General features: G+C 42.2%; 1 protein-coding gene across 1 annotated transcript; it reads left to right on the top strand.

The window, feature by feature from the left end:
- Window positions 1-2,039: 2,039 nt before the first annotated feature.
- Window positions 2,040-11,730, top strand: cd164 (CD164 molecule, sialomucin). Its single transcript, XM_027015522.2, has 6 exons — window positions 2,040-2,233; window positions 3,322-3,402; window positions 7,090-7,161; window positions 7,296-7,349; window positions 7,733-7,792; window positions 7,911-11,730. The coding sequence occupies exons 1-6, from the start codon at window positions 2,173-2,175 to the stop codon at window positions 8,102-8,104; spliced, it is 522 nt and encodes a 173-aa protein (XP_026871323.2). The 5' UTR covers window positions 2,040-2,172; the 3' UTR covers window positions 8,105-11,730.
- The last annotated feature ends 1,497 nt before the right edge of the window (window positions 11,731-13,227 follow it).

Raw genomic sequence — 13,227 nt, 5'->3', positions numbered from 1 at the left:
ACCCTCTCTCTCTCTCTCTCTCTCTCTCTCTCTCTCTCTCTCTCTCTCTCTCTCTCTCTCTCTCTTATACACTCTCTCCCTCCCTCTATTTAGACTAAGCCAAATGAGATGAGTATGTTTATGCTCCGGATTCGTTCATTTGTTTTACCTTATTTAAGAAGGTTTACTATTTTGCGACAGTAAACATTAATGCATCGAAGATGCCGGCGCCAATTATAAAATGTTACATTTAATATAGGGTTACGGTACGGTAAATTAATTCAGTGATTCAAAAGACACCGCCCCGTAAAATCACATACGTTTAAGGAACTCTTGCAATGTATAGTGCTGGACTCGATTCATTCAAACACGGTTTTCTGGACACAGATTAAAAAAAAAACAGCTCTCTTTTTGCTATTAGTAAGTTATGAGATCAAGATAAATGCATCGCTTAAGTTAACTCCGTAAATCTCCGTAGCCGCAAATTGGCCATAAGAGTTCTTTACACTGGGTCAAATGAGCCATTTTGTGCGCTCGAGCACCTTTGCGCCTTTGACTATTCGGGGTTTTAGGATGAACAAGGCGCTGTTGCGTTATCTGTAAAGAGTCATTAATTATTAGAATGTTTCGTAAGGTGGTTTTGCACTTGCATGCACTTGGTTACTGCATTCACATTTTCGATCTCAGTAGTCTACTCATTTTAGTAACAAACTGGAAAGCAGTTTTTCGACAGCCAAAGCTGGAGATATTTGTGTTATTCCTTCACACCGTGTAAAAGTTATGAGTATTTTTTTTGGGGGGGGGGGGGGGGGGGGGGGGGCTTGACGCACAAGGACATACCTTGACTGACAGGAGCCAACCAACTAATTTCACTCCACCACATCACGCTCTTCCTGTATAACACACAACACACACGCACATACACAAAACAATGGATAGAAGGATAGAAGGCATAGAACAATTAGAAAACTTGTCAGTGCGCTATTTTGAAATGATGGCAGACCAAAAGAGACCAAAACTTCAACTCTTGTTCCAGGATTCCCTATGTAAACCAAAATGTGCCCTCTGTTACTTTTCCCGCTGTCATTCAGATTTAACAGCCAGTTGTTTAGTTGAGAATATAACCCAGTCCAAATGATCAGACGCGGAGTGAGACAGCGAAACCTTTAAAGGTTTGTCTCGAGAGCACGAAAGTCAATTCAGTGAACCCTCAGTGCTAATTTCTCAACGGGTTTAGCACAACTAGGAAAATGTTCATATGTAGATCGCCATCTGGCGGTTGCAAACTTTTGATGACATTATTTCCTTTAAACTTGTAGGCATCACGTTTTATGAAATTAGTACTCATATACCAGAAACAAAATGCGGTATTATCCTACCCTCTGCTGGTCGAAGAATTAAACGATTTCCATGTGCAGAAGAGCAGCAATGTTCATATTAATATAACGTTAACGCAATATTAAAAATAAAGTTAATGTAAAATCACGACACTTCAGAGTAGTCTATATAAATTAATATTTGCATAGGTTACGTGAGTAAGTGCTATTGTTTTCTTGTTTAATTATGATCTGTTAAGGTCACGGATCTTATTTTGTTGTATGTCTTCGGCACTCTATTACTTTATTTGTTAGATTAGATGTGGCCCTAGCATTAATAATAGATTTCTGGAGGCAGTAGGTGGCGCTGTAGCATATTGTTGTGGCGATTTTGTTGAAAGACCGTCTTTGGTTTGAGGCTCATTGGAACATTGGAACCGATATATACACACACACGCACGCACGCACGCACGCACACGCACTGCCACGTACTACAACGACGGTACTATATATATATATATATATATATATATATATATATATATATATATATATATATATATATATATATATATATATATAGATAGATAGATAGATAGATAGATAGATAGATAGATAGATAGATAGATAGATAGATAGATAGATAGATAGATAGATATATGGTACCCTCGTGGCAGTGCGTGTTCAAAACAGTTTATTTTATTGCTAGACATGGGGAGGGAACACGTGGCATTAAGAGGAAAAAAACTTGCCACATGACTTTACAAAGCAGGAAGTACTGCTGAGCAGCGTCAGAAACCACATATCTGTCATAAATTTCATTCCCACTGGTTCTTGTCCAGTATTTGCCCGATTAACTGGAAAACATATTAACAAGATGTTTTGCAGAGTTTTCTTCGTGATACTTGTACTAGGTGTTTTGGGATCCACTGCCCAAGGTAAGAGTATGTGGTACCAGTAGATTAGCTAAAATATTAGCTATAACTACCCAACACGGAACTTCTTACTCGACCACACTGTATGCGGAATAACATGTTCGTGATTATTTTCTTATTTAGGATGCATTTCGTGTAGTTAAATGAACAACAAGAGACAGTTTGTCTAACAAATTTGCTAGCTATCCCGAGGCTTCCTCGCTGGCCAAGGTTTAACGCAACCCAAACCCAGTTGACGTTTGATAGCTGGATAGCTAACAGCTCACCCTCTTTAAGTTAGCTAGTGCTAAGTGGACTCGACTCCTGGTTGATCCTGTTACTGAATATTATTGAACAACAGAGCAGTGTTTTTGTATTTGAGAAAGATAATAACATTTTAAAAACCATGTCCTCGCGTCAGAATACTGTTTTGCTCAGTCGTTATTTATATGTTACGTAATCTGTTACTTGAGTCCAGTTTAAAAACGTTATGATGAAGCTCCTCTGTGTTTATTCAGTGGGACAGATAATCTAACCTAGCTAGACAAAAGAAGAGAAAAAGCACATTCGCGGGTAGTCCTCGGAAATTCCTCATCCAGCAACTTTCGCTTTGGTGAGGCAACGTCTGGCATGACTAGCTATGCTAGCTAACGCTACATGGGCTGCGCGCAATGGTCGCTTAATGCAGTTACTTGTCTGCGTTACCCTTGCTGTGTTAGTCTGGGTAGGATATATGAACGAGCTCAAGCCGTTTACACCCACGGTAGTGACACTTTGTCCGGTAAAGCCCTTAACAATAAGATAAACTCACTTTTGTAATGCCTTCCATAACCGTCGGAAAAATCTAGATTGGTCGGTTTTATCTCAGGGTCAGGTTGAGCTGATGAGTCATTCAGCTGTAAGCAGATGTTACCAGTCAGATATGTTTACAGGATATTTTATTGGCCACTAACTCTGCACTAGATTACTAGATGACTTTAGGATTTAGCTCAGTCAAAGTGCGGAATAATGCAGTGATACTCAATTAATGTAGCTGGACTTTCGCAGGATAGGAATGAATATGAGGTGATCAGGTGATGACTGTAAATTTAATTTACTTTCCCCCTTTGCAGCTCTAGATGGAGAATGTTCAACTGTCAAGTCCTGTGACGTATGTTTAAATAGAACTGACTGCACTTGGGGGCAATGCGCAGGTGAGTTTCCCTGCCAGTTTAACATTGTCCTGTTTTTGTCCCAGATAAGCCAATACCTTGGAATATGGTGCATTTCTGTAAACTAGCTTGATTCCACATTTAAGAGCAGGCATTGACTATTAACCAGTTTGTTTTGTAATGCCTTTAACAGTGTTAAATCCATGAAACAATGGTTAGTCCATGAAACAAAAATAAAATTAAGTAGACTGAAAGTAACAGTTTTAGTTATCTTGATTACCTCTACATCTTTCTCACCAAGATCAAAATCTCCTTTTCTTTGTTGTGGGCATGTGGACTCTTACATCCCACTACAGAGGCATTACCTGTGTGATTAGTGACTACAGTTCCCTGAAGAAAATCAGTACTTATTTTACTGCTGACTTGTGTGGATAAGTGGATTTAGACCCTGACTGGTGAATTTTGGGGGTTAAATAACTGTGTTAGGGAGGCTCAAGCATTCAGTGGTTTACAGACTAATTACAGTCATGTTTTGTTTTTGTTTTTTTCTTGCTTCCCTCCACATGAATGATGCAATGCCAACACCTTTCGGCTACCTCATATGTTTAGTTGGATCTTTGTTCTTTCATGTTTATCCTTCTTAAAATTTAAAAGTGCTGCTGGGTGAATTCTGACAACTCACAGAAGACTCTTGCAAATATAATTACAAATTTGATAAACATCATATAAATGAGCATTAGGTTAAACTTACAATAAACCTTTGAGTCAAAACTGGGCACTTTTCGCAGCTGCTCAGTAGTGGCTTAGGGGGATGGGTTGTAGAGACAATGTAATTTCCCTCTTGTCTCTGGAGTGCATCTCTGGAGCAGGAGTTGATAAGCCTTAGAAAGCCTCTTTTGACAGTAGATGATGTGAAAAAAACTGATGGTAGACTTACTAATGAATGTGAACACACACAAACACACACAAAGTGCACTGCTGACTGCACCAGTGACATTTGTAGAATATACTGTATTACCTAGCGAGCAGTGTTAGTTTGTCATTGGTGGTTTCTATGCAAACATGCAAATTCAAACCTGTTCCAATAAACGCACCACAACTGCTTCAAGAAAAGTAACAGTAGATTCTGCAGGTTCATCCACTGGCTATATTTGCTTGTTGATTTAAAAGATATATAGTAAGCAGCAGGGTTGAGGCCAACCCCCTTGCCCCTGACATTCCCCCTTTGTGTTAGCTGAGCTTGTTGGTGATTGGCCCCTTGCATTATTAAAATGTTTTAGAACTGTTAATGTATATGATGGAGTTGCATTTAAGAAGCTGGATTTTGAATGAGACTGCACTGCAGTAATGACATGAACAGAATTAGTAATAATGTGATTTTTTATTATTTTTTTTCTTCTTCAATAAGTCAGGTTTTACTGGGCCTGTGGAAGGGCCTGCCAGTATGTATGCCATTTGGTTTCAGAGTACATATCCATTTCAGCAGACCCATCCAACTGCACATAGGCACGTAGTACTGGCTGAACTAATCATACCCTCCCTCACTGTCCATGCAGACTGCAGTGTGCATGCATGCACGTGCACACACACACACACATATATACACACACACACAACCTAGACATACAACTCTTGGAAGTCATGTATCCGGTAGACAAGGTACATTTGTCAGGAATACATCCTTGTGTTCTGACCCTCCTGTAACAGTTCCCACACTGGTGGGGCTTTGAAGAGGAAACAGAAGTAGCAGCAGGCCACAAAACTCAACCACACTGCATGTGGGCAGTTCTGGGGACTTTCTTCAAGAGAAGAAGAAAAAAAGTAAAAGTACAGATAGAGAAATTTAGTTTGTTAAGTAGATTTTATTTTGATGAGGGAAAAAAAACAGATTAACAGTAGTCTTGGCATTCTGCGCTTTTGTTAATCTGTTGGGCACTGTTACAAATCATGGCACACTCGCCCCATTCGCTACTTAAAATCATTAAAACCATTTCCTGCACAGCTGTGACAAAACCAGTAATGAACAGACAAGCTAAATCATCCTTTTCCTCCCCCACAAACGTGTACACACACTTCGGTGTGTTTGGCTGTGGGTCGATCAGGATAGTGTTCTGCATGCGACAGGTCTAAAATGTCTGAGTCTCCAGGGTGGGGCATTGGGGGTCAGAGGAGGTTGCTTGGAGGTCACTGAACCAGAACACTTGGGAAGTGGAGAATTCTGTGGCTACACAGATTCGATTAAACCACACACCAGTGAAAAACAAAACAGACTTGGGCATCACGAAATATATGCCAAATCACTGAAATATCTGCAGTTTAACTTTTAAACAGATAAGATAAAACCAAGGCTCAGACTTAGTGTCTTGTTCCTGCCCATATCTGATATCAACAGTGGATATAGACCTCAAACAAACCATGTATCAACTCTCTGGAGTGATTAGAACTGGTGCAACATGATCTAATCTACACTAATAAACTGGTTTGTTGACCTAATATAAAGGAACACACCTTTACAAATGACTCACAAACCCACATTACCAGATTATTCTGTGGAGAAAGAGTCCCAAGATTCCTCTCTGTTCAACCCACTATGAGAGTTTCTGAATGAAAAGTAAGGCATATCCTCTTACTTGAGGTTTGCATATAAGCACGTTTGGGTTTTTTTCTTTCATGGTTGCCAGGCTGTTTGTGCCTGATGTTGCAATAAACTTTGGACCTTCTCTTTGCATTGTTTATTTTCTGGTTTTGAAAGCGGGTCTGATTGTAGGTTGCCTAATGCACTTTGACAAAAATGAGTACATTAATATTCATAATCAACAAAAAAGACAAGCTGATTAAATGTTTTAAAACTTAACTGTTAGGTGTCGAGCACGTTAAAGGGCGGCCAACCGTTGCCGTGTATGGGGCCGATTTGGAATGCCTGTCTTGTTATGGCATGACGATAAGGAATGGCTGTGAACAAGCACCGCCTCTCTCATGTGGCTGTGAAACGAAGCTCACAACACACCGTTCCTACATAGCTCTCGCTTGGTCTCAGCCCGTCCAATGCACGCATGCGCACACACATATACAAATACACAACCCTCCACACACTCATATTCTGTGCCAGGCCTTCAGTCCTTCCAACAGCAGTGACACCAAATCACAGGGTTGCGGATCCTTGGAATGGTTTGCATCTGCTGAGGGATATTTAAAAGATACAGGAAGTGAGAGATGGCAGGACACTGTTAGTCCTGGGACATGTTTGTGAAGCTTTTCATGGATGCAGGATATAGGATTTATTTTTTAAGTACTTTATTATAATGGTATATATTTAAACATATCAAATTATATATGAAAAACTCTATCTCTGGTAGGTACTCTTACTCAGAGTTAAATACATGCCTACCTGCTCAATTAAACTTGGCTTTTGGTGATGAAGACGCTTCTAGCAAATCACACCTTGGTGTTTGTTGTTATGGTGTCGTCCCCCCCAAATACCATCAGTTCAAATTAAAAGGTGGCATAAACAAACAGTGTTTTGAAATGAAAATCTTTCTGGTAAAAAAGTAAGTAAATTAAGATGGTTTAGGATTATTAAGGTGTCAGCTTCAATTCAAAGGACAACATAATCCCAGGTAACTTCATTAGCAGTGAGCAGCAGCTGAACCATAGACATAACCGAAAGATATCTGCCGAAGGCAACATTTTAGAATTTACATTGTGTGTATGTGTGTGGGTCTGTTTTAGGTATTCCTGCAGTTGTTTGTTATAATGACAGTTTACATACGGAAAAGAACTGCACCCACATGTCCTGTGAAGGTAAGCCCCCTCTTGTTATCCAGCATGTTTGGTAAACAGCAACCACTGCAGGCTAGGCTGTGTGTACCAGCGTTCAGACTGTGACCTGTAGCTGAACACTTCACCAGTGAACTGAGCTGACCGTTTCTTTCTAGGCACAACGTCTATTCCAGCATCAACGGCAAACACCACCGTCTTTACTTCTACAGGTATTAGACTTTGATGAGCAATACTGTTTTGATGAGCAATACGGTTTGATGAGAGTAATGTGCCCCGGGAGCACACATTAGCACAGACAAAGGCCCAAGTGCGTGTACACACACACTCACACACAACCTTAATATTGATTATAGACGTCAAGCACACATCTTGACAGTTAAAACCTTGCATGTCCTCTCTCGCTCACTCTTCCAATCACAACTTAACGATTAATAACAGCCATCCAGATTTGGAAAGTAAACCTCTAACCTCACAAATCCATAAAAATAGTTTGGTTTTTGTTTACGTGTTCCCCTGGTGGCGGACGTCTACTCTCTGTTAACAGCTAGCCTTGGGCCATTAATTATATTATCTTTTAAAAATTTTTTCCCAGCTGCCACAGTGACAGTGAAACCGCTCACGACCGCACCGACTCAGAATGGCACCGCCGCTAGTAAGTGTAGCCTGTGTTACAGCGTTCCTTCTCTCCGTGCCTTTGCCGTTTTCTTACAGCTCAGAAAATCAATGCTCGTTTGGTTCAAGGACTGACTGAGATGTGATGTTGTCCACAGACACCACCACCACCACCACCACCACCACCACCACCACCATCACCACCATGGCACCGCCCTCCCCACACAAGAATGCGACGTTTGACGCGGCCAGCTTCATCGGTGGCATTGTGCTGGTGCTCGGCCTTCAGGCTGTCATCTTCTTCCTCTATAAGTTCTGCAAGTCTAAGGATCGCAACTACCACACTCTGTAACCTATGTCGCCCCCTGGACGCCCCACATTGCACTACATGCACACTGAACTTGTACTAGACTCCCCAAGATACACACACCTCCACACCCGTGTGCACACACGCGCACACACACACACACACACACACACACACACACACACACACACACACACACACACACACACACACACATCCCTGTGCTCGTTCTCAGTCAGATGCTAAAATCTGGTATTCCTCTGTGTTTATACCATGATGATATTTCGATACCTATGGTCTGAGTTCTGCTTTTTATTAAGCATGGGCTCACACAAATGTGTAACAGGTTCCTTAAAAATAGACCCTGGAGCAATGGCATTGTCCTTTGCTGCTTTCATCATAATTTGTAAACAGTATTCTCACGTCCTCTGTATTCCAGTAGTCCAGGGTTAGTCCAACCAACCACTGGAGCATAATTTGCCTGTCACTGGCCTTTGACGATGACCGCTTCTGCCTCTATAAACCACTTCTAATGGCAGCCGTATTACTGCTGCAGCCCAGCGTGGCTGTGCAGAGGCTGCTGCCATGTCCCAGCCACATCCTGTGTATGTGAGCTGGCGCTTTGAAAGCCACTGCTCCGGGACCCGCAGGTTCCAAGTGGCCATGGGCGCTTACCCACGGCAGAGCTCCAACCCTAACCCACCCCCTCCCCATCCCCGGGGCAGTTCCGGCTGCTTCCGTTTGAACAGGGAGCCGTGCTGTTCCTGCAGCTGCTGGGTGAAGTCATACTGGTTTTCTTGCCTGCTTGTTTTTGTTTGTTTGTTTGTTTTTTGCTTGTTTGCTTGTTTTCCTGTCACTCAGCAGGAAGCAGGAAGATAACGCATGACGATTCATCCACCCAGCTTGAACCTCTCCCTGAAGCCATAGATGCCATAGAAAATCAGCAAAGAATAACTCATTGTTTCCTTAGGGTTTTTGGCTGTTTTTTTCTTCTTTTTTTTCCCCACTCCAAACAAAGAGCCTGACCTACTTGCAATAAATGATGATGCCTAGCTCAGCACTTCGCTAATAGCTTGTGTGATATGTGATATGAGTGCGGCCTGACGCCTGTTGCCTAGGTGATGCAGTATAAGCCCACTAGCTGAAGCCCAGTGTTAATGCGGCAAGGATTATTACTAGCCAGAAATGTTGGTGCAGGATCGGGTGCACAGGCCTCTAGAGACGGTGGCATTGTGAGTCAAAGTGCCTTTGCAGTTAGATGTTGGCTGGTGCTCATTCAGCTTGTCATTAGGGTTGGTGATGCTCTTCTATCCCTCCTTTTTCCCTTCTTCGCCTTAAAAATGTAAGTGCGCTTTGCCACCCCTTCCTGAAGCAGGCTTTGTGCGCGAGCACGTGCTGAATATTATCTGTGATGTTGATTATAGAGTCTGCCAGCTGGACTGATTTGCTATATTATAAAGATTGAATGGATAATTAATTTGAGTAGTTACATATGGTCCATGTTCTGGTATGTAGAGTCACCCTAAAGCCTTGCCTCTTAAGCCTGCCTCACGCTGGACAAGCCAGAGCTTCCTTCTCTGCCCTGTGCTGGACTACATAGGGTCCTTTGTCACTTTACAGCTAGAGCTTCATCAGCAGTGACTAACTTGAAAGTAGCTGTGCTTCATTGGCATTTGCTATGTCATGATTGTGTCACGGTACTAAAATCACTTTGTAGGGCTATGTGTCCTTGAGAATTGTTGAGGTGGGGGGGGGGTCTTTTTTTTCTTTTTGGTTTGTTTTTATCCCATTCTGGCTTTCCAGATGGGACAAAGGAAGTCTCAGACCTTGCTGGAATTTGGCCCCTTTTGTCCTCACTTAGGCCGAGGGGACGCAAGGGTTAGCTCAGGCCACAGGTCAGAGGTCATTTATATCCTGGTATTGTTGTTCAGGTCCTGGGCAGAGAAATGGACAAGCTGAGTGCCAGAACATCGATAGAACATGGGACGATTTGGGAGTTCTTCCCCAAACTCTAGACTTGCATCTTGGAGTTGAGCTGCCCATATTTAGTTATTCCCAAGACCATATGTTTTGGTTGTGTTTGCTTGACTGGTTTAGGATCTGTATAATTACTACGGCCTGGGACAGAACAGGAATGCATATTGCTCATGCCAAATTCCTCATGTGAAGTGTGGCAGTTGGTGTGTTCTTTGTGATACTCTGTTTGACATTCATCTGGTCACCAGAAGAATCCTTGTACAGCTGAGAAGAACAGTAGTGGAACACACATGAAGGCTTGAAATTCCTGAAGTCAGTCGGTTAGCTCGCTGCTAACAGTGTGGTGTTAACAGTTTTAAATTCTTCCAGCCCTGTAATTTTTTTTCTCTTTATTTAGGATTTTGCTTTTTTGTGAGCTGTTTGTTGAGAGCTTTTCTAATGGTGTGGGTGTTTTTTCCCCTCACTGAGTTTGCTTAGCTTCTTAATTATTGCTGTCATTCTGATTTGGATTTAAATCGCCCACTGTTAAGGCCTCCCCATGTTTGCCAGAACTACTTAAACCAATTGTGCGTCCTCTGAACTGATTGCTTTTACACCAAAGCTGTCTACTGCAGCATGATGTGGGGACAGTAAACTCGTCAACATTTTGTCTTTCACTGGAATGGGCAGTCACATATAATGTCAACACACACACACACACACATCCACACAGCTACTGCTTGCCATTTGCTATAGATGCTTTTTAAATTTTGTTTATTTGTTTTTGTTTTGTTATGTTTTGTTTGGTTTTTTTTGTCTTTCCAGGACATGGTGGTGCAGGTCGAGTCTGCACAGCTTTAGGAATGTAATTGTTTTTATTTTTTTCCCCCCTCACTGATTTCCATAGAAGCAGAGTAACTCGAGTCACGCTACTGTTTGAACCGTGATAGGCTATGTCCAAAGATCCCGTTGTGATGTGTCCCGGCCTAGATCTCAAGGCTGGTGAGTGAGAACGCAGAATGATGCTGGACAACTGTCCACCCCACACAGAGCCACTTAGGAGTGCCTTCATAGCTGTCTCGCTCTCTCGCACGTGCTCTCTTGGCCTCCCCCTGCCCCAGTTCGTGCGAGTGGCCATTCTCTCTTGTGGCATTCTCCGTGTCTGTGTGTCCCTCGGTGTAGCTCTGTGTGGGATGCCATTGTCTGGATTGGACACATAATGCAACAACATCGCCCTCGATTTCCATAGAAATAGTCCTGAAAACCATGAACCCCCCCCCCCCCCCCCCCCCCCCCCCCCCCCAAAAAAAAGAGCTGTAGTCGCTCATTCCGTGTTGCACGTCTCCACGACAAAGTGCCTTAATTACATGGGACAAATGACGGATCCTTCTCGTATTTAAAACCCAGATTAACTCTTAAAGGGACTTTGCACTGAAAGCTGAAATTAGTACCAGTGCATAGAAATACAGAGCTGGTTACAATATAGCAGTTAGTTCCCACCAATGTCCACCCTGGATTGATCACTCATTAGACTGGGTTATGTAACATCTCTGTGATGACTCCCTTATTCAGCATTTGATTTTGTGTTCCTTGTTGGCCTAGTAGATGTGAATCATTGTTGACCTCAGACTGGTTCAGATGTTTTTAAAAGTCACCCGGTGGAAGAGCCAGCATGCATACACACCCTTAACTGCCCACGTGCAGTTCTTTTATGTTGCCAAGAAGTCTGCCTTAAAATGGTTTCAGCTCTTGATACAATGCTTTTCTTTTCTTAGAAATCTTTTGCTGTGGATTTTTCTCTTTTTTTTCCAATAGTTTTGCAGATTCAATTTAAATTGAGAATGTTAAAATCAATAATTAATTAAAAAAGTGAATATTGTAAAAGGAGCTGCTTTTTGGTACTCTCTTTTTTCCCCCCTCTCTTCATATGATGTATTCAGATATAGTTCAGCAATTTTAGATCCACAGCATCCGGAGAGGAAGACGATAAATAGAGACACAAGACAGCAGAATTAATCACTTTCCCTGGAAATGGCATGGACAGAAGTGATTTGGCAGTTCTCTCACACACCAGTTTGTTTCTCATAGTGCCCACACTGATTCCCTTACCACTTATATAACATAGATATGGATTTATCTGTCAGGTGACATTTGGTATGCTTTACACACCCACATATGTGCGCACACACGCCTGTATAAACGGTATTAAGAGGAACTGGTGCAGGCTTTATTGCTCTGTTGGAACACACAGGGTGCTGGACAGAAGTAATCATTGACAGATGGGTGAGTCTTAGGATTTATATTTCAGCTTGTGTTGGTATTTGGACTGGTTGAGTATTCTGCAGCCCTAGGACCAACCAACAGCTATAAAAAGTGTGGAAACAATAACAATAATATTAACAATAATAATAACTCCATGCTCGTTGCCGCCCTTTTGAAAATGGCCCTAAGCTGTGGTTTCACCCAGGACAGAAGTGCTTTTCATGTTTCCAACACCCCAAATGTCTCCTTTTATTTTCTTTCTCATCATCCTTGACCTTGTTGCGTTTTCTCATCACTCCCACAATCACATGCTCTTTCCCATTAAGAAACATTCAGCTCCTGGTTTTGTGTGATCATTTCAAGCCCTAAAGCCAGAGCTCTGACCATCTACTAGGTCAGCTAACAGGATACATTCTCACCCTTAGGGCAACTTTTTATTCCTGTTGACCCAGCAGAAAATAGTCAGTCTCTCTCTCTCGCTCTCTCTCTCTCTCTCTGTCTCTCTCTCTCTCTCTCTCTCTCTCTCTCTCTCTCTCTCGCTCGGGGGGGGGGCTGGAGAGATGTAGACTGTCACTGCCTTGCCTTGAAAATCTGCCATGTGGAGCTTTTACATCAGCTATTTAATAATAACAACAGGTGGCCAGCATAGCTAGACAGGACAGCTCTTTTGTTTTGATTCCTTCGATAGCGGCCCACACTGAACTCATGCACTATATCAAACCCATTAGAGAGCATGACTGAATACAAACCATCCACACTCAGATTCCACATAATTGACTAGTAAAATGTACCTCTGACATATTGCAGATATTACAGATAAGGTACAAGGAGTCTGGTATTTTATGTGTATGTAACTCAGTGTCAACACAATCTTCCCTCCCACACTAGCTTTATGCAATGGTAATCGCATTTATCCAGAGTCACAACTTAACCCAATAATTCAATAATTC

This window comes from Electrophorus electricus, chromosome 8 (genome assembly GCF_013358815.1).
Source record: "Electrophorus electricus isolate fEleEle1 chromosome 8, fEleEle1.pri, whole genome shotgun sequence".
Classification (NCBI taxonomy): Eukaryota; Metazoa; Chordata; class Actinopteri; order Gymnotiformes; family Gymnotidae; genus Electrophorus; species Electrophorus electricus.
The sequence above is the reverse complement of the archived record's forward strand: the minus strand, read 5'-3'. Positions and strand labels throughout refer to the sequence as shown.